The 26,731-nt window shown below is 44.8% G+C and overlaps 1 protein-coding gene across 6 annotated transcripts in view; it reads right to left on the bottom strand.

Annotated features, from left to right (window-relative positions):
* Positions 1–26,731, bottom strand: part of GRIK4 (glutamate ionotropic receptor kainate type subunit 4) — a 416,055-nt gene that overhangs the window by 20,554 nt on the left and 368,770 nt on the right. For all 6 annotated transcript variants that reach the window (XM_019631615.1, XM_019631614.1, XM_019631618.1 and 3 more), the window contains 5 exons: positions 20,007–20,116; positions 14,636–14,809; positions 10,323–10,488; positions 5,574–5,799; positions 1,820–1,948 (listed from right to left, as the gene is read on the bottom strand). In XM_019631615.1, the coding sequence (XP_019487160.1) occupies positions 1,820–1,948; positions 5,574–5,799; positions 10,323–10,488; positions 14,636–14,809; positions 20,007–20,116 (805 nt within the window). The remainder of the gene's footprint in view (positions 1–1,819; positions 1,949–5,573; positions 5,800–10,322; positions 10,489–14,635; positions 14,810–20,006; positions 20,117–26,731) is intronic.

Here is a 26,731-nt window from a genome sequence, read left to right as displayed (position 1 = left end):
CCCCAAAAACAAGCAAAAAAAGCCAATACTGTTTCCCCCTCATCTCCTTGGTAAAATGGAACTCTTTCCTACCACTCTCAAGTTCATTATCACAGAACAACATTCAACGTATGTTAACTCATCAATAACCTCATTTTATTTGGACTATTTCAGGCCTGGTCAGATGTAGATTGTTTTCCATCCATGTGTCTTTTTATGGAGAGGGTGTGGTGTACGAGCCTTTTGCTCTCTACACCTTTCCTAGGATAAAGCCGCCAGGCAAGCCCGCCTGTTTTCACGAGGATCTCTTTCTGCTCCACCTGCCACCCCTGCTCATAGCCCTGCCCACGGCACTCATTTCTGCCTCCACACTTTCCCTCGAGGTGCTTATTCCCTGCCATACCCTCCCTACCTATTCAGGTCCTGGGCATCTTCAACATCTAGTTCCATCTATCCAAGCCACAAAAGTTTCCCGATGCTTTTCTCTGTACCGGTCCCATTTCTTTCCCCCCCTGAGTTAGCATCCCCCTTTTTTTTTACCTTTGCGGAGTGGAGAGCCCAGCGGTGTGTGGCCTAACTGGGTTCCTGTGATGAAAGGGGCAGCATTTCCTCTAAATTACGAAGGGCTTTCATGCAGAGGTCCATATTCCTTAGACCTCTCCTTGCAGGACAAAGAGGCACTTAGAGACACTTAGAAACACAAAGTCACTCATTCACTATCTCATGGAAAATCATTCATGCTGAGCAGAGAGGGAAGCACATGGTATTATTATTCATTTTACTCCTCAGTTGTCTTTTTAGGGGAGAACATGTATAGGTACATTTGTTGCACCTTTTAGCAAGGCCCCAGTAGATTACTAGGGTGATCTATATGATTTATCATCCAAACCAGGACATTTTGAAAATGAAGGGGGTTCTAAAAATAACTAACAGGGATTAACTGATCTACAACAGATGTGATCTGGGACTATCCTGGGCCAACCAGGATATGCGAGTTTCCCCTGCAAAAAACCATGGGGACTCAGGGGCCCTCAACTACACATGTCAGTCAGTGTCTGCTTTCTATTCAGCCTGTTTTAACATTCATTCATTCATTCATTAATTCATTCATTCATTCAATAAAATATCCATGTTCCAGGCCCTGTGAAGAAGACAAACTTTGCCCTCATGAAAACTGACATTCTGGGGCTAAACAAATAAATGAATGGAAAATGTAGTATCAGATAGTGATGAGGTCAGAAAGCAAAATAAAGCAGGGTTCAGGTGATGGGGAGAGATGCATGGGGTGGGAAGGGAAAGATCTCTCGGAGGTAACTTCCTCAGGGAGGCCGGAGGATGGAGCAAGTGCATAGGCCCTGAGGTGGCAGCAGCCTGGGAAGCTTGGGGAACAGAAAGAAAAGGGGAAAGTTGAGGGAGGAACAGAACAGGTAGGAGCTTGTGAAATGGGAAACCATTGGAAGGTTTGTGCAGGGGAATGCCGCAATCTCATTTGTATCTTAAAAAGAATCACTCTGGCTACTGATGGAGAATACACTGTAGAGGGGCAAGAATGGGCAAAGGAGACCAGGCTATTTCAATTGTACAGTTGCGAGGTGATGGGGACTTGAGCCGGGGGAAGTGGTGGTGGCCAGATTCAGGAGGCATGGTGGAGGTGGTCTCTCCACTTGTGAGCCAGGACCTATGATACTCCAGGATCCTGAGATAGGCCTGACCCCAGCCAGTCCCAGCCTAAACCTAGGTTCCTTCCAAGGCTTCCCAATGTGTCCTGTAGAAGTCACTAGCTGAAACTTGGATACCAGAAACAAGCTGCTTTGGTCCTCTAGGATAGGAACATCCTTACCTTTGGCTCTGTGATCTTCCTCCTTGGGGCACTTCCCCCCTTCCCACCATTTGCGCTTCAGAATTTCCAGGCGGTTGTTCTCCTGTAGCTGGAGAATGGCCAGATCAAACTCGTCCCGGAAAACTGAGCCTGTGGAGTCACAGGAGAGCCCAGAACACAGGATGTGAGTGCCCTCTCATGTATCATTTTGCTCCCTTGCCAGGGAAACCTCCTGGCCACTCTGCTTGCTTAACCTTAGGGGGTGGTTGACAGATGAGGCAGCAGGGTGTCCCCGCAGAAGCTGGGGACACTCTCCACTATGCTTAGTCTGAGAACTCTCAGTGGAGAAGAGGGATTCTGGCTTCATGCAGGGCACTCAGGTATTTCTACTTTCTCTCCACACGGACTGGCACATCTATCCCATGGCCAAGAATCCAGTGTGGGTGAAGTGACAGCTTTCCAGGCAGTTGTGGCACCCTATCCCCACCTCCACCCCCACCCTGCATCCAGGTGCCACCACTTTCAATCCAGGTTAACTGACGTGCAGGAAGCCAGGGAGGGAAATCTGTGCCATAAAGCTCCGTTGGGCAGTTGTCTATTTTCTACTGTATTTAGATTAATTTTTCAGAGATTTATAACTTTCACTACATTATACCTGACAATTGTTTACCTAGAGCAGCCACCAATGAGAGAGACAGCCATCCAAGAGTGTGATGGAAGATCCTGTCCTCCATTCATGTGGACAGTCCAGTCACCAGGCACCCCAAACCCTCACTGCTGCCTGCAGAGAGTCCTCTCCACCCTATTCACACTGCTCCTGCCTCCCTCTTCAGACAAAAGGCTTTGGTTCAGTGCAGTTCTTTTTTAATTTTTCTAGTGGAATTTGGTCAAAGAGCTTTGGTTCTGGAATTTAGGTTTAATCACACACACACACAAAAGGCTTAAATGAAACCATGGAAAGCTCACTGCCCCAGCGCAGGGTGAGGCCTGAAATCATTAAGAAAAAGCTGCCAGGAGTATGGAAATCAACTAAGCAGCCCTGTTTTCTTGCCCAAGCTCTGAAAAGGCCTGATGTGGATAGTTCTCCCAGGGGAAAAGGCTATGTTGAACAATTTAGGCAGAAGCTTGGAACAAGTAGACTAGTTCTCTCAAACTCTAATGTACATAGGAATTACCTGGGACTCGTGCTGACCTGCAAACTCTGATTCAGTGGGCCTCCATTTCTAATAAGCTCCAGGGTGATGCCCTGCCACTGGGCCATGGACTGTACTTTGACAGGCAACTATTATCGACTCCCAGATCTCTCTGGACCCTGACAGCCCATGACTCTACAAATAGAACCTTCCCTACTATGGATACAACTATGCTTGGGCACGCAAGCTTGCAGCACCAAATGCGTCTGTGTAACTGATTTGGGTGAACGTCAATAGTACCTCATGACTAGTAGATACTTATTACACATCTGCAGCAAATGGCTACTTGAACTAACAGATGGTGTTAGACTAATGACTATTCCAGGTTTGGAGACAACTGTCCAGCCCAACTAGGTATTTCAAGCAGTTTTCAACCCAATTTCAATCACACCAGGTGCCCCATGAAAGGATTATTCCACTTATTCCGTTTGCCAGTTTAGCTCCTAAACCACCTGACTACTTTTCCATTGCATTCCTTGTTCTGTTTCTCTGAATTTTCCTGGGTCTAAGCACATTGCTTATTCTACAATTATGCTCTTACCCCCAGCTTAAGAATGACACACATGCTTGTCTTTCCTGGACATAACCTCAGCTGGACCTAAATTCCATCATATCAGTGGACTGTGCCATGCTCTTCCCAGCGTGATGTGAGAAGCTGGACTAGTCCACCGCTCACCTTCCTGCCGATCCTGTCCTATCCAGCTGGTAGGACTCATTGGCAACGTGGTCTGGTAAGCTAAGTACTAAATTTGGAGACAGGCATCCTAGGCTCAAGCCCAGCCTGCTTCTCTTCTTATTCTGTGACCTTGGACAAGTAGCTTATTGGCTCTGAATCTCAGTTCTATTCTCTAGAATGGGGAGGACCACATCTCCCTTGCAAGTGGGGTGATTAAGTACAATAGCACATGTCAAAACAGCATCATGTCAGATATAGAACAAATGCATTTCTCTCCCTGTTTCCTTTGTTATAGAAGAAAATTTCTAGTCAGCCTGTTTTATGTCAGTATCAGCTTGTTTCATGAAAATTTTTGAAGCATTTGACATTTGAGTGAAATTCGTTTTATTGCTAGAGCATTATTGAGGTGCACCTTAAATTCATTTTGTGGTTCACTCCACTATTATGAAACAAAATGTCAGCCAACAAATTTTTCCAAGGGGCCTATATCTGTAATATTAATAGGCATCAATAAAACATGATGGTAAGTGAAGGGTATGCAGGTTTGCAAGTGCCCTGAATGAGGCCTCCAGTTTATACAACTGCTAATGTCAGAATTCACAGAATTCAAGGATGAACCATATTATTACCTATGTTCATTGGCTTGGTTTCTGAGCAGTCTTTAAGAAGTCATCTGCTTTTATTGAATAACACAGGGAACTCTTAAAAAGATAGGGAGGGCACCAATGTCCTCCAAACAGGCTGTGTGAGGTGCTGTGATAAAGCACCTGACCAGGTTATTAATTTAACCCTCACAATAATCCCATGGGGATTAGAAACCTAATTTTACACATGAGATAACTGAGACTCAGTATAATAACCTAAACAAGGTTCCAGAGTCAGTAACCAGGGTACATTCCCAGGTTTGTTTGACTTCCAACTCATGCTCTTCACAGTTCACAGGTCTAAGTGAAGCCTATAATATGTATAGAGTTTTGAGTTAGGTAAAGCTCAAAAGAATGAATGTGTAAGATAACAGCAAAGATGCACATATCCAGTTTCCTCATATGGTCTGACCGCCTCAATTCCTGCTTCTTCCCCTGCAGCCTTGTATGAGGACAGACTTGGATGAGGTCAGCTCTATACAATGTGGCTCTCAGTAGTGTGTGGGGGAAGGGTGCATGTCCAAATCACCTGGGGAACATTTTCGGATCTGCCCCACAATCACAACAATCAGCTAAAAGTGTTCCCCTTCTGGTAGAGGTACTATCAGCAGGGGAAAGCCCAAAGCACATATATTCTTTAGGAAGCACAGCTGGGACACCTTTCCAGAAGCCAAACACCACTACCCTCATATAACAAACCAGATGACACACAGTCAGCAAGGTGAGTACCAGAGCTTTACTGCCCATTCTCAATTATGTACGCCAACTTGGAGTAGGTGCATTAGTGAGATCCACAAATGATTTGGAAGCCATCTCATCTAATCATGTCAGCTCCACTTCATAATGAAAGGGATCAGGGACACTAATAGCAAAATTAATTCATTTGAGTTTTACCATCTTTTCCTTCTCCTTCGCCCTGCTAGTAGAAATGTGCATCAACAGAGAAATGACCGAAGGGCAGAAAACAGAAGGGAGAACAAAAGACCTAAAGAATCCACCAAGGGCATCAACATGCCCGTTAATAATTAATAAACGAATAACAACTCAATTAGTCCTTCAATAATTAAGGATTGGGCACTGATTGCCGATTAGTGGAAGTACGTGGTTTTGCTTTTTTTAACCTCAACAATGCCCACCTAAAGTCAGTGTTAAACTGGTTCTAGAAACAGGGTTGTTGAATTCAATGCTGCGTTCAGTGGTTCTAGCTACTCTGATTCTGCCTGCATGAAGCTACCCAAGGAGGCTGTTCCTCTCCTGCATACCGACTGGCATGCCAATCCCATAGCCCTTGGTGTCCAGCAGGCCCCCAATCTGAGTGAGGTTGCAGTTTCGCTGCCGATAGTACTCATTCATGGTGGACTCCAGAAGGAAGGCATAGTTGGAATTCAACACCCTGGCAATTCCCTCCTCCGTGCTCTTCACAAACACACTTGGCTGCTTGGAATACATGTAATTCCACATGCGTTGGTAGGTCTGATAGCGGGAATTCTGGGAAAAGAACACAAGGAAGCAGGATTGGGAAAAGAAAAAGGAAATGTTGGTTTAAAAAGGGAGGGCATCAAAGTGGGCCTTACATTTCTGGCTCTTCTGCTACTCAGTCCTCTCATTCTACCCAACAACCGATTCCCTTTCCCTCTTCTCTCAACTACCACTGCATAATGGCAGGAGGAGGGGGTTGTGCCTTTGATACCCTTCACAGAAGGCGAAAGAAAGAACAAGGTCCTAAGGCCTTCTGTGACTTCTGCCTGACGGTTTGATGACTGATTTCGCCTTATCCACCTTACAAGATCATCCATTGCCAATCCCCCATGTTCTGATAGAAGTAAGAATGGAAATTCTGGTTGTGTTCTTTATTGTCCTTCAGGTTGAGGGCAGTGAACTCAGGTTCATACGGAACTTCTAATGAGACCCTATCTGCAAGAATAGTACCAGCTCTTTTCTGTCAACCCTAGACGAATTATCAGTCACTAGTAACAAATTATAACAATTTTATCTGAGAGAATTCTGGAGGTCTATCCAAATCCTGTGTTTGCACGATGCTATCACTGATCTCTGTGCCAACAGGCACTAAGACTTGTATGGGAAACAGAAAAGTGGAGGCTTTGGACTTGTTTCATGAGAAAATGAACTTCTTGGGTAGTAAGTTGGCTAAACACTTATTAACTCGAGGGGAAATCTGCTTCCCTAGAGATCTTGGCGCATGTGAAACCTACTTCTCTGTCAGCCTTGGTGATCAGTCACTTGGTCTGTCAGCTAGCACCCCACTGTGGCAGGGCCTTCTCCTGCGCCTTGCAAGGGAACTCAAAGAAGCCATTAGGGTTCTGATCTGAGGCATATCTAGTCTGGAATCAATGGAACCAGCTCATCGTAACCTAGTGTTGCTTACATGTCAGTCATTCGTATAGTATCCTAATCTTTCTTTGCCAAGTACAACCTATAGGATTTAACTAGCTTAGAAAAAATTTAAATATATACATTAGCCTCATCCTATGCAGTAATATAAATAAAAGTTCAGATAGATTTACTGCATATATATGTTTTTAATACTCATCAAAATACATATGAAACTGTAGCAATTAAAAAAACAGTTCTGCCAGAGTGCACTCAAGATCTTGCTCCCTGGCATGTCATCAGCTTGGCTCAAATAAAATCTTATAAAAATTCTCTACAGGTTTGGACATTTCTTATGATGCCATTTACTTGCTGTAATAGGCAAGATTCCGAAGAGACCCACCCAGGGCCACCCTGAGGACCTTGACCTGGTGCTAGGTACAAGCAAGGAACCATTGTGCCCACCACCTCCCTGCTTTGCACTGAGTGAACTGGAGTCAGTTTCTCTAAAAATTTCAGCCCTCCTTGCTTTAAGGAGCAGGCCATAATTTTATTTGATCTATTCTTAGAAAATCTTCAAGGTGGATAAGTGTTAAGATAACCCAGGGAAAAGAAAAACAAATGGATTGCTGCTTTAATTTTGGCTTTTTAATTGGATTGCTTACTGCACATTTGAACAGAATCTTCGCTGGTTAAATGAGAGACTAAACTCTCTTTAACTTCAAAAGAGAAAGGATGCTTCCTTCCTCAACCTGAATAGCCAATCGTGTCACAAAAGTTGTTCAGATCCCTGAATCCAGAGGCGTGGAGATGGGCACCAGGAGTTGTCCAGTGCGGTAATTCAGTGAATTCTGGAGAAGGTGGTGGGGGCCGTGGGGAGAAGGGCAGGGCATCCTGGAATGGGTACCCTGAAAGAGGAGCCCCAGAGAGGGACCCGTGCCTTGGAGAGTGTCATGGTTCTGGTAGCATCTGGTTAGCTCTTGTGGGCCTTATCTTGGGCATTCTTAGGTGACTAAGAATCTTTGTGGGGTTGCATGAGGAAGAATTTCCTCTAGAACTTAAAGCAGCCCTATAGGGGTATCCACAGCATTTGACTTGCCCAGAAACGTGCAGGTAAAGGCTGCACGTCTTTCTCTAGAACAAACTTTCCCTAGAATTTTGTTCAGACTCTGCAGATTTCAAAATTAAAATGGGAAATAGTGCCTCTGAGGCTGACAAGTCTCATGAGGTGTTAGCTTCCCATTATACTAGCATAGCCAAGATGAGGAACCTTTGATACTTCTAAATTAATCTTTTGAGCACACGATTAGAAAAAGCCGGCTATAAAATTGGGCAGAATGAACGGAAAATATATTTAATTGGTCTCCTGAAGCTTCAAAAAGAGGACTTAGATAAATGTATCAATCTATGAGGTTTAGGTGTCAACCCGATTCTTTGAGGTATTAAAAATTGTTATCCTTATTTTAAAAGGGGGAAGGTCATTTGGAACTTGACTTGTCAAGGGCAGATATAAATTGTGAAAAGCTTCCAAAATAAAATTTAGATCCAACTATTCTGTTTGTGTCTGTGTATGTCTATATATGTGTGCTCTAAATGTGAGATAATTTTCTACATTTAGATGGTATTATTATAATTAATTTAAAGACAAGTGCTTGTAGGGATTGAGTATTCTAAAATTCTCAGAAATATAGAAACTAACTCAAATGATTTTCAAGTTGACATGATCAAATATTAATCCTTAGAAAATAAAAGCTAGCTTAGGTTTGTTGGTTTAAGTAAAATAGAGGTGTCTTTATTTTACCTGGGTTTCACAAAAATAAGTCCATGTGAATAATTGACTTCTAGGTTTATGAAAAATGTTTCTAGAGGTTATAAAATGTCCAAGCTAAAAGAATGGTAATTGATTACTTCTTAGTTTTCATTAGACATTGAGGTGTTAAGGGTTCTAATCTCAATCTATGTAGGAATAACTTTGTGATGTTTCAGAAGGGCTCCCAAAACACTTCAAAAGATTTGAAATTGCATGGGAAGCATTGTTAACTAAGTGAAGAAAACTTCTAGGGTATATAGTATGGGTAGACAATGGTTGTAAATTAAAGAATATTCGGGGCTATGGGAAACCCAAGATGGCCACGTGGTGCTTCCCTGCTCCTGGCTCCCCATTTTTCCATTTTTGCATCCCTTCATACATCACAACGCATTTAAGCTGAACGTAGATGAAGGAACTTAAGAGTTGACATTATGAGCTGAAGGAAGACATCTTACACAATTTCCAAGGTTTGATAGAGTTCTTATACTTCAAGAAAATGGCAAGTTATAACCATTTCCTTTCACAGCAAGCTGTCAGGAGACAAAGACTTTAAAAATCATTGACTGCCACCTGGAGGTTTTGTTTATTGGAAATGTTATGAAGTAAAAGACAATCTCCAACCTCATTGGAAGGAACCTTATCAGGTACATAATTGCGAATGGACATCTGTCCCTGTTTAGAGACATCAAAGACCCTCAAGGTTGAGAACCACCAGCACCAGAGGTAGACAGATATCCCAAAACATCAACAAGGCTTGTATACTTATGGATTGATGTTGAATTCAGAATCCATTTTGGTTGATTGTCTTTACCTGTCTGCTAATGATATTAGTCATAATAATAGTTATACTTGTTCTTTGGGTTTTTCTATATAGTGCAACTGTTTTTGGTTACTGAAGATGTTTAAGGTAACTGTTAATACTCTTTTCATGGCTTATGTAAATGTTATACTAGATCTCAAATACAGTAAAATAAGACAGAAGGCAAAACTCGGATCATGATAGTTCACAGGACAGAAATGATCCAGTGTTTTGTTTTGTTTTTCACAAGGAAGGCCTTAAGACCTGATTGCCTCATCTCCAATGGTCAACAAGACAATGTGATACTGAGACTTCCTAGGAATGAGCCTTCCTAGTGCTGTGAGACCACACTATCCAAAAAAATGTTGGTCATCAGTGCGCCCTTTGGATTGATTTACGAACAAAAGGGAGAACTATGGATGAAAAACGGGGTTCTATGGAAAGTAACCTCATAGGGTGATCTGATCATAAATTCCTAACTGGGCAGGTGAGGGTGGGTAATCATGCCCCAGGCCTATAACTTCTTCAGTAAAAGGTTTACCTTTGCCTCAAGCAAGCCCTATCCACTGTTTCTGTGCATCTAAGATTAACACACATTTGAAATAACCCACCCACATGAGAGCACATAATCTTGTGAACTATCCTGTAATCCAATCCTCGCATTGTTTTCTCCCACCTCCATATAATCTTCCTTATGTTCCTCCCTTAGTTTCAAATGCATAAAAGAAGCTGCAAAACTATTATTTTCCTGAGCATTTGAGATCTTGCTTCCTGGTATATGTTGGCAGTTTGGCTCAAATAAACTCTGTACAAATTCAAAAAGAAATCGTACCTAAAATCATCTCAACTACTACTAGTTGTTCATGTACAACACTTTGGGACAGGCTGGTATTAACTCAAAGGACTTCATTCCAGGGGTTTTTTATGGTGCAGGAGAAAAATGTGAACCTCCAAACTAGATGTTCAAAAGAAAGAGTGGGATGATGAGACATGTTTTCATCTCCAGTGGACAAATAGCTCAGCTTTATTCTGCCTAATTCCTGATGTTGGTGAGCAACCAAATGGGTTTACTTGGAAGAAGGTCATGCTGGAGCCTCCGTGAATTGTGCCATACTCAATGGCGGTCTGATCAGCCAGGTCATCCACTGACTCAATGGGCACATCCATGCGTTGCACAGTCAGGAAGGCTGCCAGGTTGGCCGTGTAGGATGAGATGATGATCAGCGTGAATGCCCACCTATGTAGGAAAAGACCAGGAAGTCATCATTGCTTGGGGCATTCCCAGGAGTCTTAGCCTCCATCCCCAGGCCTTCTGTGATTTACGGGAGACCAGGTGTCCCTCTTTGGAAGGAGCTCTCAGCTTAGTAGGGGAAGAGAAAAAACGCGGGCATACGATGTCAATGAACAGTGTTTGTGAGGGTTGCCTAGAAGATAGTTCTCTTTTTTTCTTATTTTCTAAAGGAGGTGATTACTGGGTTGTTACTCAGTAGAGGCATGTCCATGCACATGAGATAGTTCAGGAGACTGTAAGAAATGAGCTAGGGAATGAGGTAAGGGTGCAAGCTTTGGGGGCTCTGTTTAGGGCTAGGACTGGGATGGCTCCCTTGTTTTCTCAGGATGGCAGCCAACAGTCACATAAGCATTGCCATGTGCTGAGCACCTGCCATGAGCCACAAACACTATCTCATGTACCCCTTACAACTCAGAGAGGTAAAATTCTTATCCCAATTTTATAGTTGAGCAACTGAGGCTCAGAGAAGCAAAGAAACTTGCCAAACATCACACTGATAAATTGATATTTTAAAACCAATTCTACAAATTGTAACAGCAGAAATTCTTTAGGAATAACTGTTTAAAAGCACATTTGGACTACTCAGAAGTTAGAATTAGAAAACATTCTTGGGCCAGCCGAGTGGTGCATTGGTTAAGAACTGGCTTGGGACGCCAGAGGACCCCGGTTCGGATCCCACATCTGAGGGCCAGTGGCACTGCCCTCTACAGCTAAGATGCTGAACAACAGCTCAACCTGGAGCTGGGCTGCCGTGAGTCGCCGGCGATGGTGTAGGCTGCAGCCACTGCTGCAGTGGGTTGCCATGGACTGCCATGTGTGGCCAGCAGCCAGCGTGAGCAGCCCTCAAGCCGCCGTGAGCGGCCGTCCAGAAGCCAGCGACTGATCGGCCTCGCCTGGGAAGAGCGCAATGATGGTGCCAACTTGGGCCAGTGAAGCAACGTTCTCCACAGCTAGACTGAAGAACAAAAGTACAGCAACTTGTCTGTTCCCCTTCCCCCAACTCCCCAGCACTGTTCCCCTCCCCCAATTCCCCAATTAAAAAAAAAATCTTTAAAAAAAAAAAAGGAAACATTCTTACAGTGGTCATGTTATTTCAAAATAGGAGGTTGTTATATTGGGTAGATTGAACTCGTTTAAAATTAGAGTAGTTTTGCAACTCAAGCAGCATACATACTAAAAGCCCTTAAAACCAGTTTGTTCACTTAAATAGGTTAACCAAGCAGTACGGATCTGTACCCCATCCATTTGTTTATAAGGGTTTACAGATGTATCTAAGTGCAACTGAGGTGGTATAATCATACATTCTGAATCAGTGAAGTGTAAATTAATGAGGCTTTATTCATTATGAAGACATTCCCAATGAAGGCATAAGATTTGCCATGGAATTCAATAGCTGGCAGCTTCCAGATGGATTTTCAAGAGCAGAAAGTCCTACCGGCCTCTTTGCTACTATGTCTAGGACTCCTGCGCACTGCCTCCCAGGAGTGAAGTGAAAAGGGCATCCACCAACTTGATGGGTGCATCCCTATGCCAGACCACCAGATCCTTGTGCCAGATCATCAGTAAGGTGATCTGGGTTTAGTTCTGGCTTTGTCTTGTTCTAATTATGAGACCTTGGGGGAAAGCCACCCACATCCTCTGAGCTTGTTTGCCTGTCTAATAAATGGCGATGATAATGTCTGCTCTGCCTGTCTGTCTCCTGAGAGTTGTGAGATCAAATGAGATATGTCAGTGGTGACTAATAATCTGTACATGGCTAGATAAACGCAAGATATAAAGAAATGTAGAGATAGATATGGAATGAAAATTATTTGGCCACCTTCCCTGTTTGTGACCTGTAAGTGCCAGGTATCCCTCTCTCCTCAAGACCTGCTTTACCTGCTCCTGTCTAGGCTCCTACACTCTGCTCACAGCTATTTCTCACGACCACCCGCCAGAGGAGACTGGGGGTAGAGTGATCCCAGGAGAAAGGGAGCATTCTCAAGCTGCTCAGCAATGCTGGCTACTGATGCCAGTTGAGGAGCCCTGGGTATGGACATTGCCTCAGAGTTGGCTGCGGAGGTTCCCTCAGCCCTATGACTACACTCTGGCATCTGCTCCAGCCTGGGTGGCCATGTGGCTGTTTATGCCACTGGTCACAAGAGAAGAAGTCAGAGAGTGTAAATCAGTGCAAGCCCAGGGCCTCTGCTGAGGAAGCAAATCATGCCTATGCTCTCTCTGGGGCGGGGATGGGGGTGGGGTCAGTGGAAACTTGGTCCTGTCTAAAAGGGGCATTTTCATTTGTAAAGTTGGCATCACTGTCAGCGAATTGGCATTTTCTGTCATCCGCCCTGGGTGAGGAAGCTAAAGCAGGCCATGACGGTTATCTTCTGACCTCCCACTCCTCCAGGGAGCTGACCAAACCGAGGCTCTGGGTTCATAATCAAGAGCTCCAAGAGGCAGAGGGGTGCACAACTCAGAGCTGGGGCTGAGGACTCCCTCCTGCACCTGCTCTGGAGGCTCTGGAGCGCAGCAACCAAGCCACCTGGGGCCAATTGCAGAGCAATGCAGAGCAGCGCAGCTTCCTCGACAGGGGGGTCCTCAGCTGCACTGGGCAGTTCTCTGGGAGGTGGGGAGCTGACAGATGGATGAAGCCCGCAATGGGGCCCTCTGTACAGCACATGGGAACAAACACCCTCTGCAAGGAAAAGCCCAGGAAGAAAGAGACCAAAATCTGCAGCTAACTTCTGCTTGTCTCCGGGATTCTGCACAGATTTCCTGGATTTGTGGGAGCTCTGTGACGGTCCCTGCCAAGACCATTCCTTCTTCCAAGGAATGTGAAACCCAGTTCTCCCTGTTGATCTACTTGGTGATTTCTGGCTGCTGTTTGATAGTGGGCAAGCACCTTGCCCAAATGTTTGAAACATTATTGCAGCTATCATTTGTTAGGGAAAACGAAAACCCCAGCTGGGAAGGGGTCACTGTCCTAGCTGTATTTTCACTTCCCATCAGCCCCTCTGATAACTGTCCAGACCACCTGCTGTCCTGGCATGGGTGTCCAATGGTGGAAACACCGCTTTTCCTTTTCCTTAGGCTTGCACAGGCTGAAAAGAAAGGGAGCGAACCGAAGAGGTAAATGCTATAAGCTGTGACAGCCAAACACAACAGTGGGCTTTTAAGTGAGAATGAGAAACTTGGACTCTGCAAACTTGCCTTTCTACGCTATCTGTATATCTATATCTATGTCTATGTCTATATCTATACCTTCATCTATATCTATACCTATCTACGAAATATATATATATATATATATATATATATATATATATATATATATATATATATTTTTCATTTACCCCTATAATGGTCTAATAGCAATTATTAGTTCATAAATTTATGTAGCATTTTCAAGTTTTCAAAGAGCTTTCCCAACATGGAATCATTTCACCATGTTCTTTTTGCCCTGGCTGAGCCAGGAGAAGGGAGTTTCAGGCCGAGGCTGGCTGACTGCCCATGTAGACAGAGGCTGGACTACTTGCTGTCAACTCTCTCCCCAACGTCCTGTCTGACTCTGAATTACTAAAAGCTTACATTTTCCCACTCCTGCTTAGGTGGACATGTCTGGCAAGCCCCCAGAGCCAGGTGCAGAGGGAAAGAAAGCTAGAGGAGGAGGTGTGAGATGGCAGCCCGGCTGGATTCCTCCTGCAGGGACTTCCTGAATTTGCATACATCTGCATATGCCTTTGCAGGCCCAGCCACTCAACCTGAGGTCATTTTCAAGTCAGGAAGTTATAACAGTGGGCCTCCGAGGCTGTTTTCTCACTCTGTCTCCTTCCTTGACTTGGTTCCCCTCTGTATCCAGACCTCTGAGGCAGAGAAAGGGGATAAGATGGCACAAAGCCCACCCACCCACTGTGCCCAAACCTTCTGAGCTGGCAGAATGCAGCTCAGTTCCCTGCTAGTCTATTTTGAAAGGCGAAGCCTACAGACTCTCCTACAGGGAAGCTAAGGTTCCTGCCTACTGGAAGCCACGGCGCAGTGGAGCAAGGCTTGTTGAAGACACCCTGTGTGTTGCCACCCCATTTGGCCCTGCCCTTTCTCTGCCCCGTCTTACCAGACGCCACTGACACAGCGGGTGGATAAGGCTCGAGGGGCGATGGTGGAGCCCTGCTGCATGAAGCCCCCGACTGGAAACCAGAGGCTGTTGCCAAGGGAGTATTGGTTCACCAGGAGGTTACACCGGCCCTGGGCACACGGGTGGGGGCTGTACCACTCATAGGGGGTCAACCTGTGGGAGAAAAAGAACATCCACCAGTGCCACGGAGGGTGGGCATGAAGGAAAGGGTGCTGGGAAGAGTTGGGGGGGGCTCTCTTTCCTGACCTCACCTCTGTACCTCAGTCACAGGCCTTGTGGCCTTGGGCAAGCCCGCTTCCCTTTGGATTTTTCCAACCGAAAAATGAGGAGGTTGGACTAAATTGGCAGTTTCCGAACTGTTTTTATTTAATCATAGAAACACTTTTATTTTCCAAAATAAATCTGATATGAAACTATAATATACAAAATAGATGAAAGTGGAGCCTCGTGACTGGAAGCTGGGAGTGTGAAGAGTGGATGGCTGGGGAGTTGACTGTCTTGCCACCTCCAGGGCCCTGAAGTGATCACAGAAGGATCCTACGGCACCACAGAACCACATATGAAAAACCCTCAGCTTATAGCAATGATTCTCAAACTGTAGCCTACTTTAGAATCACCAAGAAGACTTGTTAAAACACAGAATGCTGGAAGCCTACCTTCAAAGCTTCTGAGTCAGTAAGTCTGGGTCAGGCCTACGAATCTGCCAGTTCCTAGCTGATGTTGATACCACTGACACAAGGACCACATTTTGAGAAACACGGGCCTGGATGGTCCCTAAGGCCATGGTTCTCAGCACTGTCTGTTTCAGACTCATCTGGGAGCTTATAAAAAATGCCAATGACTAGAGCCCGCTCCCAGAGGTTCTGCTTGCTTTCATTTGCCCAGGTAGGGCCTGGGCATCAGTACTTTTTAGGGCTCCCCAGGTGAATATAATGGGCACACAGGGTCGAGAAGGGCTCCTCTGAGTTCTCTGCTTCCTGTGAGGTGGGCAGCACTCCCTCCCACTGATCCTCTCAGCCTGCCCCTGGCTTTCTGACTAATACCCCTGACGTGGAGAATGCCTTTTCTTCCTGCCCACAGACACACACTCCCTCTTCTATTCAACAGCGCCAGCCTATTTCCCACACAAAGCCTTCCAGCTTTGGTGTGTGTGTGTGTGTGTGTGTGTGTGTGTGTGTGTGTGTGTGTGTGTGTGTGTGTGTGTGTTTAAAACAAACAAACAACTTCCAGCTTTGATGGGAGATGAGTATGGGTATGTGCTCAGCAGGGATGTGCAGTGTGTTCACACGGTGTTGTCATCACCAACCTTCCCCGTCTTGTCCTTCACTCAGTCCCACCTTCACTTGGTGTTCTCCAGTCGCTGGGCCACATGCCTGTCTCTGCGGCTTGTTCCTGAATGCAAGGCCAGTGTGTCATCACTGGCCTTGTGTCCTGAGTTGGGCTCCTTCTCCCTGTGGCCTATGGAGCTGGCTTGCACTCGTGGTGCCTCACCTCAGGGGTTCCCAAGCCTACGGGGCACTGGAAGTGAGCTTTGAACATATCAATTCCCAGTTCCGTCCCTAGAGATTCTGAGAAGATCAGACCTGGAAATTCAAATTTTTAAAAGCTCCCTGAGTAACTCTAATATCAGCTAGCTTGGGAATGGCTGCCTTAGATCAGTGGTTTTCAAACATTTTCCCCCCCTCTAAAATGTTACCCGGAAGTACAATATATAAGAGATAAAAATGGAGCTGGTTTGATGAAGACAGGCTGAGACTCCGGAGCTCTGGCAGCCCAGCCTCTTCTCACGGCCCCTCCAAAGTCTCTGACCTCCCATGAGTTTTCACACTCCATGGAACTTTGTTTGAAAACCACTACCTTAGGTCAGATTATCTTTGGCTTAGATATTTTATACACACACACACACACACACACACACACACACACACAAATATACACACATGGGGGGGGGTTACATCTATCTACATATATAGTAGATATATAATATAATATATATTATATATAATTATATATGTAAAATGTGTGTATATATACGTGTGTGTGTGTGTGTGTGTGTGTGTGTGTGTGTGTGTAGGTATATGTAGGCTGTATAGGCAGGCCTTTCATGCTTTTTTTTGGTTAATGTTTTTGTAAATGCTGGATTCTGGGGGCAGTGTGTGCATGTGTGGAGGGCAAGGAAGAGGGGGTGTTTAACTTCCAGGGCTGGTTAAGAAATTTCAGGCTCCAGCAGGCATGGTAAAGCAGCTGTGTGTGTGTGTGTGTGTGTGTGTGTGTGTGTGTGTGCGCGCGCGCGCGCGCGTATCTGGTAACTAAGCTGGAAGATCATTTCCAGGACCCTCAAGATCACCTGAGAGCTGTGGCTTGCTACTCGCAGGGACTCAATCAAAGAGGGCAAGGGTGAATTAAGGAGTAGCAAAGCCAGACTTCAGGTGGACAGCTTCCTAAAAGCAGCAGCAGACAGTGCGGTGAGGTAGAGAGGGGAAGTGTCAGATAGTGTGCCAGCTTCCGCACGACTTGCCTATTGTCACTGACAACAGATACTTGACAGNAGAAAGAAAGAAAGAAAGAAAGAAAGAAAGAGAGAAGAGACATTTATTTAGGCCAGCCATCCTCACAGTGCTGGGGCTCAGTGCTGCCCAACCATGAGCCACAAAGGATAGCAGTGCTCATTTCCCACAGGATTACAGGGTACCTCACTCCCTTCCTCCCTCTCTCCCTCTCTCCCTCCCTTTCTTCCTTTTATACTTAATCAAGTAAACACTGTATGTGAGGATGACCACATTTTCCATACCAAAAGTCATTTCATAAAAATAAATGATCTGACAAAAGGATACATTTTCCTCAATGTGTCTCCTACTAGGGGGGAGAGAGAGAGAGAGAGAGAGAGAGAGAATGCAAAGGATAATATAATTCAGTATATAAGTGCTGTAATAGAGGTATAGAAAGAACTCAGAGAAAGAAGCAATCAACTCCATCTAGCGGAATCACATTGAAGAGCAAGTGCTGTTTGAGCTGGGTATTGAAAACTAGGGAAGAGTTTGTTAGATGGTTGAGAGACAAGAAGATGAGCATGAGCTTAGGTAAGGAGGCAGAAGAGGCTCACACGATGGGAGAGCAGTTAGCACCATGGGGTGAAAGTGCCTGCAGGCGAAGAACTGGAAGTGGAACGGGAGAGATGGGCTTCATTCTCCATGCTAAGAAGGTTGCACTTTTTCTTGTAAGCAATGGGCAGTCAGTGAATGATTTTAAGTGAGAAGTTGATATGATAAAAACACAACTCTCCGTCTGCAGTAATGGATTGAGGATGGACTGCAGCGGGGAGCAATTCGCACCCATTTATTAAACATAATAGCTAACAACTTATTGTGCGTATGTCAGGCACTGTGATGCACGGGTTATGTATGGAGCCACATTAAGTTTGCACGACAACCCATTACTACAGATGGAGAAACTGAGACACGTGACATGCAGTTAGTAAATGGCAGATCTGGGAATAATCCCAAGTAACCTGGCTCCAGAAAACCAGTCCATGGTTTTCACTCTGCTGCTTCTTCGTGTATACTAATAATGACTGTGGCCCTCTGATGGGGATCCAGTTATGGATAAGAAACCCTTGGTCCTCAAGGAGGACATAGGCGACTGGAATGGCAACAGTTCAGGTTAGAGATAGGGGAGACTAAACTAAGGCCGATTAAGTGGGGACAGCATATTTGATAGCTATTTAGGAGGGAGCTGACCAGGTTGAACATGCAAGGTAACAAAAGTGAAGGACAGCTCAGGTAACTGGATGGAGATGTCATTACCTGAGATTGGGCAGAAGGGATGAAGGAGAAATATGCTGAATGTAGTTGTGACACTTAATTTTTTTTTTTTTAAGATTTTTATTGGGGAATTGGGGGGATGGGAACAGACAAGTTGCTGTCGTTTTGTTCTTCAGTCTAGTTGTGGAGGACGTTGCTTCACTGGCCCAAGTTGGCACCATCCTTGCGCTCTTCCCAGACGAGGCAGATCAGTCACTGGCTTCTGGATGGCCGCTNGGGGGGGGGGTAGGTGGTACCTAAACAGCATATACAGCAGCCTTTGAAGAACACCAGGTTGTTAAGAGGGGTCTTTCTCTCTGGGCCCAGGATATTCCTGAACTTGGCTTTGATTTCCACTGAAAGAAGCACAGGCTGGGTGACACGATGTCTCCTGGGCAGGCTGAGAACTGCCCTGGGGTTAGGCACTCTATGGTTCCTTGGGGCTCTGCCTTCTAACTGGAGAAAGCACACACTCCCCTGGGGCCACTGAAGAAACCGTGCTCTCTGGGAAGATCCCGCCCCACAGAGGGTGGGGTCATCTGGCTCTTCTACTGTGGCCCCTAGGCAGAGGGGGCCTCTGAGGAGACAGCTGGAACGGAGTCTCTGTCAGCCCTATAGAAACTCATCCTGAGCAGTGCACTACTCCTGTATTAGAGCCCTTTCTGGTCCTCTAGTATGGTGAGCTGAGCTCTGAGCAGGAAGCAGGGATTCTGAGGGAGTGACTGATGAGCCACTAGCACTTGTTCTGCTTCTGGATAGTGAGATGGCTCTCCTGAAGCCCAGGCTGGTCCAATGGCCCTTAGCTTCTCTGTGCACATCCTAGGGAGGCCTCAGCCATGGGAGGCTCCTTGGTTTCTTCCGTAGGCCCAGGGGCAGTCTTGGGTTTCCAGGGAGAAGGGAGGGCTTATTTTCTCCAACTCCTGATGTGCACCATTTGTTTTAACACTATTTACAAATGAGTGTGAAATGAGTCTATCCTGCCCTCCTGCCATCTGCCACCCTCCATGGTTCCCATTCAACAAGGCAGCTGTGTTTTCACAGGCAGATCCCACCTGTTGGCCAGGCCCTCTGAGAGGAGGTCTTCTCCCTGGCCTGTGCCACCAAGGCCTCCAGTCCCCCCACTCTGGATTCACAGGCTCTGTTTCTTATCATTCAGCACTTTGTGGCAGATCTTGGCAAGGACTGATGCCAGGGCGGCCAAATGCATAGTGCTTAGTCAGAGTGATCTTCCTGTCCCCACCCCTCAAAAGCTCCTACACAAGCAAGGGGCTGGAGACTGGGGAGTGGGAGGGGGAAGAGGCTGGGGTGCATACGCAAATTCGGACAAGCTCACCTGTTTGGCATTGTGCACGTTAGGGGATGTGTGCATAGATGGGTGGATGGATAGTGCCAGGTTGACAGCTGGGCAGAGAGAGGTTCAGGTCCCGAGTCCCCGCCCATTTCTCTAGTTTGGCACCAAGGTTTTCTCCTATGCCCCACCCTTCCCATGTAGTTCCCAGAGGTGGACACAAGGTGGCGGTGTGAGGATAGGGACGGGGAGAAGACTGTACCGAGCCACTAGGAACAGGACGCAGCTGACGGCCAGGTAGGCTAGAAGCATGAAGAGCCAGACGCCCGGAGAAAATGGGTCCAGGAAGGAGAAATAGCCGGGTTTGCGTCCCTGGAATGGAGATAAAAAGAAGATTCACTGTACACATTCAGTCAGGGCTAGGCAGGATAGGGCAGGGCAGGGTAGAACTGACGGTATGGTGAACACTGGTCTGGCCCCAGATTGTATTGCCTTGGGTTCTGGCCAATTGGTTTAAATGACACTGAGGGTGAGGGTGTAGAGGGGGCTGCTCTGAAACACCTACCCAACCCTGATCTCAGCAGATGAAACAAAAGAACAGTCCGGGCCACATCACTTCCTAGGGTGAGGGAGGCTTTGGGCAAGCAGAACAGCCCTTAGTGCCCCTTGCGTGCAGCGCAATGTTCTCCAGTGGCAGCATGGATGGGCCCAGGAGCACCTTTGAGCTGTTGATGTCTGTGGTGCCGGAGTAGGACAATAGCACCCCTCTTGGACATTCACATCTTTCTTATGAGGATGTTAATACAACAGGCATCCTTGGTTTTTCCTTTGTAGAGTCGTCTCCCCACAGTGAGTGAGACCTTCTCATATAAACCTCAAACCAGTGTTGTGAGGCACAGGTTTTTATTTTCATTTTAGTGAAGAAACCAAAGTCCAGGGTAGTCAAGAGATGTATCCAGGTTACACAGTTAAGAAGTGGAAGCGTTGGAATGCAAACACACGCTTTCTGACACAAAGCCCAGGGCTCGAACCACGATGCTGTGGGAAAACATGGCTTGTCCCCAGCCCAGGGATGTGCTTGGCCAGAGTCATGGGAGCCAAAGGATGGAGCCAGGACCAGGAAGCTGAGTGCCAAGTTCCAAGTCATTCACAGGAAAGGGAAATGGAATGAGAAGGAGAGAGTTCAGTAATCTGCTCCAAGTTTTTAGCTGTATGCTGTTGGGCAAGTCCACACTCCTCTTCAGCCTTTGTTGGAGCTCGACTAGATCAAAGGTGACACACTGGTGGCCTACAGACCACATACAGCCCACAGACAACTAGTTAGTTTACCCTGCAGTATTTACTCATTTTGATTAATTGCCAACATTAAATGAGTGGAAGATTTCTTTTAAAAATCCAGATTTCTGGCTTTTTAAAAATGGGTGATCTGGCCACCCTGGGCCCACCTACATTCTCAACTGGCTGGAGCTGAGTGGTAGCTGCCCACTCTAGACAGCACCTGCCCGCTCCAGCTCCCACTGTTCCCTTGGTCTTGCACCAGGCTTGCTGCTTTTATTTACTAAGAAACCCCTGGAATAGATGCTCCCTAAAGACCATCCTAAATTGGAAATGATATGATTTTATAATTCCAGAAATCTAGGAAGTCCATGGATAGTAGAGAAAAGTAGTATTAAGCTCAGGGGTTCTACGAACAGGTCAACTTCCAAGCTCGAGATCATATCAATCATGGCACAACCTACTGTCAATATTAAGGTATGTCATTTTTACACTGGGGTCCATCACAAGCTGACCATGTCTTCTTCATCATCTAAGAGCTAGTGCAGACATGGGAAGACAGAGAGAGTTCAGAATCCATACACAGATCCAAAGGGGATAAAGGAGCTGATCATAGGTACACAACTGCTGCAGCAGAAATTACTAGCTTGGGCCACTTTTGGAGTCCTTCTATACTTGAGAGTTTCTCTGGGCAAACATATGTGAGTTCTATTTCACTCTGTGTCTCTCAATTGAGAGATATCTAGGAGAAACAAATTTTTTGTTGCTTTCTGAATTTGAAACCTCATGAGGTATTAAATGTCAGAAATCTATACCTGATTATATCACAATAAATGAGCAAAGTAAACAGAAATAGTCTCAGAGATATAGAGGAAAAACTGATGGTTGCTAGATAGGAGGGGGTGGGGAATGGGGATGAGGGATAAGGGGAAGGGGTTAGACAGCCTAAATTGGTAACTACAATATTGCCACAGGAATATGAAAGACAGTTTAGGGGATATAATTAATAATGTTGTAAATATTTTGTAGGGTGTCAGATGGTCACATGTCTTGTTAGGGAGACCACTTCAGGGACGGTGTAGAGGCTTGACCACTGCACTGTACACCTGAAGCTGACATTGAATAATATTGTATGTCAACTATAATTTTATATATATATATTTATATATATATATATATATATATATATATATATACATATACATATATATATATATGGGATGTGGAGTATAGTGTGGGGAATGGAGTCAAGGGAATTGTAATAGATATGTATGATAACGTGGGGGTGGGGAGTGGGGCGGTGGATTGGGGGAGGGGGCTTGTCACTTTGTGAGGGGTAAAAAGTATAACTATTGCACTCTTTTGTACACCTGAAACTGAAAAAAAAAAGAAAGAAAGAAATCTATACCTGATTATATCACAGTGAGTGAAACTGAGAAAAATGGCAGCACTATTTAAAGCTGCCATATTTGGTTATGGATGATAAGAAATGATGCACAGCCGTGGGAAAAATTCCTGGAAACTCAAGTTATAAAACATAGAACATCACACAAATAAGAATCAAGACATAAACACAGCTCCACTGAAAACATATCAGTCACACTGGCAAGAAAACATCTGATTCCACTTGTGATTTGCCGACGCCAACCAGAGAGCAAAGAACGGGCAGTCATTTGAGAGTTGGGTCTGGGTTTATACAGCCTTGCCTTGGGCTGAGCCCAAGGTGTTCATATGATGCCAAAGAGAAGTATTTTACTTGCAAGACTCTGAATGGCTATGCGGATGTTTTAGATTGCTACCTTCCCCAAAGACATCTGAGTTACTGGTACTTGGGGCAAAATCAGGTATGATACAAGTGCCATAGGCATTTCTTCCAAATAATAGATATTCCTTAACCCAAAGGATGTATGACGGTGACACTTTTCTTATGAAGAACTCAAAGTGCTTCATTATATTTTCTGGATTTCAATACCCTGTTCTCCACGTCAACAGATGGAAGAACTCAGGGAGGGTCTTGGCCCAAGGCGGTGAAGTGCCTTACTCAAATCATTGGTGAGGGATTCCATTGTTGGTGCTCATCCATTGAGCTGTGTCATAGCGAGGCCATGCTCTCCTTCATTCAAATGACAGTCGTAATGCCTCTTCTTCTTTTTATCTTTGAGCTTGCTCCAATAATGTGTCTAATTAATTCCACACTTCTCCCCAATGCCAGCAGAATCCCAACCTACTCCAACTCACCCCTTCAAGTACTCTTAACCATTGTTTATTAATACCCATCATTACTTATTGTGACTGTTGCACTTATAGGCATTTCTATTAATTTGTACACATCTTTGTTGACTGCAAATTGGGTTGGTTCCCTCTGGTGAATACAACCACTTCGAAGGTAGATAATTTGTTATGTATAGTCTATGCCCCAATTGTCTAGAACAGGTCAAGTCTTGCAGATGGAATTAAAAATTAGATGGCACCAAATTTAGAAATGATTCCCTTGACTTTTGTAGTGTGCTTCGGACTGGTCACACCATAGCCAGCATCCTTGATGCTGTCTGATGGTGAGAGACCCAAAGGGCTGATCACCAGCTGACCACAATACCAGCAGGGTGAGAATCTTTGAATGTTAATAGTGGAACTGATCATGGAGCTACGAAGTGGCACTAAACTCCCCTTGCAAGTAGAAAACTCTTCACATTAAAAGAAAAAAATCTATTAGCTGACTGATACTTCATTCTATGTGTACTGGAAGAAAGAAGATTATACTAATAGTAAGAACACAACTGCATTCCCAGCGTTTGGAGCCGAATGCATAAGAGCCAAATCATGCAAGATAGGAGTGAATGTAAACACAAATGCTGGAGCAGATTGCCCAGGAATGAATCCTGGCTTTCCCACTTACAAATTGTGTGACACTGGGCAAGTTACTTAACATCTCTGGGCCTCCGTTTCCTCTACTGTGGAAATAATAAAACCTATCTCATGGGGTTATTTTGAGAACTCAATGACACATAGTAAGAGCTGTATAGATGTTTGCTCCTTCTCTGTCTAATGGTAGTCATGAGCGAAGGGGGAGGAGGGAGGTGGTGTGTGACAAAGGAGGGAAATTCCTTTTATGTTGATGTTCCCTCAATGGACAAGAAATACTATTTTCTGTCCTATAGTGACACGAGAGAGAATGCCATCTGGCTACAGTCGCTTTCTATAATGCCTAGAATTTCTGTGGGCTATAACATGAATTATGAGGGTTCCCCAGGGATCCCTAAGGAAGCCTTTAGGGCAATACCAAATTCTCTCCTGGAAGGATGGCTCTTAGAAACCAGTGATTCCAACCTTTGAAATTCAGTTCGATTTCAGCCTTCCCGGACAAAGTGAGTCAGATGGGCGGTGGGTTCTCCTGTGTTTGTATAAGGGCTGTGTAACCTAGTCACCATTTTCCTACATACAAACTAGTGATATCAACATTCTCCCTTCCCTATATCCCCTCCCCTTTCCAGTAGAGCCAGTGACAAAGGGTCATCATGTCCTCCATGTGGTTTTTTGAGTCTTTGAAACTAAATGGAAATTTATAGAGAAGTTTTTTCAATTCCCTGCAGTGGTCAATGGTTAATAAAACATTCTCTTGGCTGAGGAGATAAGAAAACACAGTCTCCATGACTCCTCCTGGAGGAAGCACAAGTACATGGTTTCTTCTTTTCCCACCCCAGGAACCCATGGACAACCCCCCTCAATGTGTCAGCAGTGGGTCGTCTTGATGATATTTTGACTTAGCATGCACATCTCACCTCTGACTAAAAGAGGGAAAAAGAAGTAAGCAATTAGTTGATCTTACATAAAACACCCAGATGGGTTTGTTGCCTATATATAACCCAAATGCTAGCATATCTATTTTCACTTTGCTTGTTGGAAATCTGGTATGAGGAGACCTAAGTTCTAGCCCTGGCATTGACTTTTCCTTCTTGAGTGACCTTAGGCAAACCACTCAACCTCTCTGGGTGCCATTTTTTTCCTTCAATATAATGGAAGGACATAATCAACATGAAGGGGGAATGTGAGAATTACTGAAGCATTGTTGATAAAACACCTTCAGCTTCTTGAGAGAGGAACACTCAACAAATAAGCAATATTAAAATGATTCAGGGAACCATATTTTCATTATATGGGCTATTATGTTATTTAGCTTTAAGAAATAGAATTCTATTCATTTTCTGTTTTCTTATAACAGAGTATTAAGCAGTATTAGAAATAATTTACTGGTTTACTTAACATTGTTGTCCATTTTCCTAGACAGTCTTTCTGAAATAAAACAGGCCTTCTTGAAAAAAGGGTAGGTAATACATCGAGCAAAAATGCAGAGCATTGATTTAATGTTGGCTTTTCTTTCTTTCTCACTTTTTAATCACTGCCTTTTTTTTTTCTTGAGAGGGATGGCTCTAGCCAAGAATTAAGAAGAGAAAGAAGAACAGACTATGAAACTTTCACTTGTTAATCAAAGGTGGAACAGGACATTATAGGGAAAAAGAGTAAACTCACATTTTAAAGAGAGTCTTAAATGCTTTGGCTGGCTTGGGACGCTATACTATCATAGATAGTATCTTCAGATTAGAAAGGATCTTGAAATATCACCTAACACATGGCCTTGACACAGAGAAATATGCCTATTATACCATAAAGAAGGGTAATTGGGAATGTATGGACTGGGAGACAGAACATGTGTGTTCAACGCCTTCTCCACCATTGCACCGCTTTCCCCGTATGCAGCGTACCACTAGCCACCACTGGCCTCAGAATCCTTCAGTGTAACTTGTGAATCATACTACCTTCCTTCGGGGATGCTGTATTAAACCATAGGTTCTATGTGAAGCTGCTTCATAAATAGAGATGCCTGACAGATATTAGTTAGCAAACAACTATCCTGAACACATACCCAACCTCCTTGAATATGTGAATACTGAATTTTTAAAAACATGATTATCCATTTGGGGATTATACGTGCCAAATATTGACTTCCAGATTGGCTTCCAGCATACTCTGACGATGCCTTGCTACAATAGTCAGTGTGTGCTTGAGGAATACAAACTTATTTTAATATTAGTTTAAGCAAAACATCATTAGGCAAATTGCTGTTGCAGAAAAAAAAAAAGAAAGACGAAACTAAACAATATATTCCAATGTCAAATATAAATGTTTTTGTTTCTCTATGCTCTTCTCCCCTCAATGCACACAGATATTTGAAAGCTCACATTATGCACCGATGCCATAAAACCCTGGACTGAAAAATGTCCTTTGGGTTATATTGCTATATTAAATACTGCACTTGAACTTCTCAAGAAATGAGCTAATATTCCAAAGAAATAAAAAGAGTTTTCAACATCAGATGTCCTGTCATTTGACTCCCACCCTTGTAGTATCAGGAGGTACCCCAGATTTTAAAGGCTGGGCCCTCTGTGTATGGCCTGAACACTCATCTTGTTCCAGCCAGGGATTCTGATGCCTTTTCAGGTGGGTGCTACGTTGTGTGGGATATGCAGGCGGCATCAGAGAGGGAGGGAGCAGTGAGTTCAGGTGGCAGCCATCACCAGGCCTGAGCGGAAGATGTAGCTGGGCTGCCTGAAACACTTGCCTTCCATCTCTTTTTTGTTCTTAAGACTGTGGCAAAGGCCAGGAAAGAAAGAAAGAAAGAAAGAGAGAGAGAGAGAGAGAGAGAGAGAGAGAGAG

Source organism: Hipposideros armiger, unplaced genomic scaffold (assembly GCF_001890085.2).
Source record: "Hipposideros armiger isolate ML-2016 unplaced genomic scaffold, ASM189008v1 scaffold_1020, whole genome shotgun sequence".
In the NCBI taxonomy this organism is placed as follows: Eukaryota; Metazoa; Chordata; class Mammalia; order Chiroptera; family Hipposideridae; genus Hipposideros; species Hipposideros armiger.
This window is presented reverse-complemented; position numbering and strand designations above follow the sequence as displayed.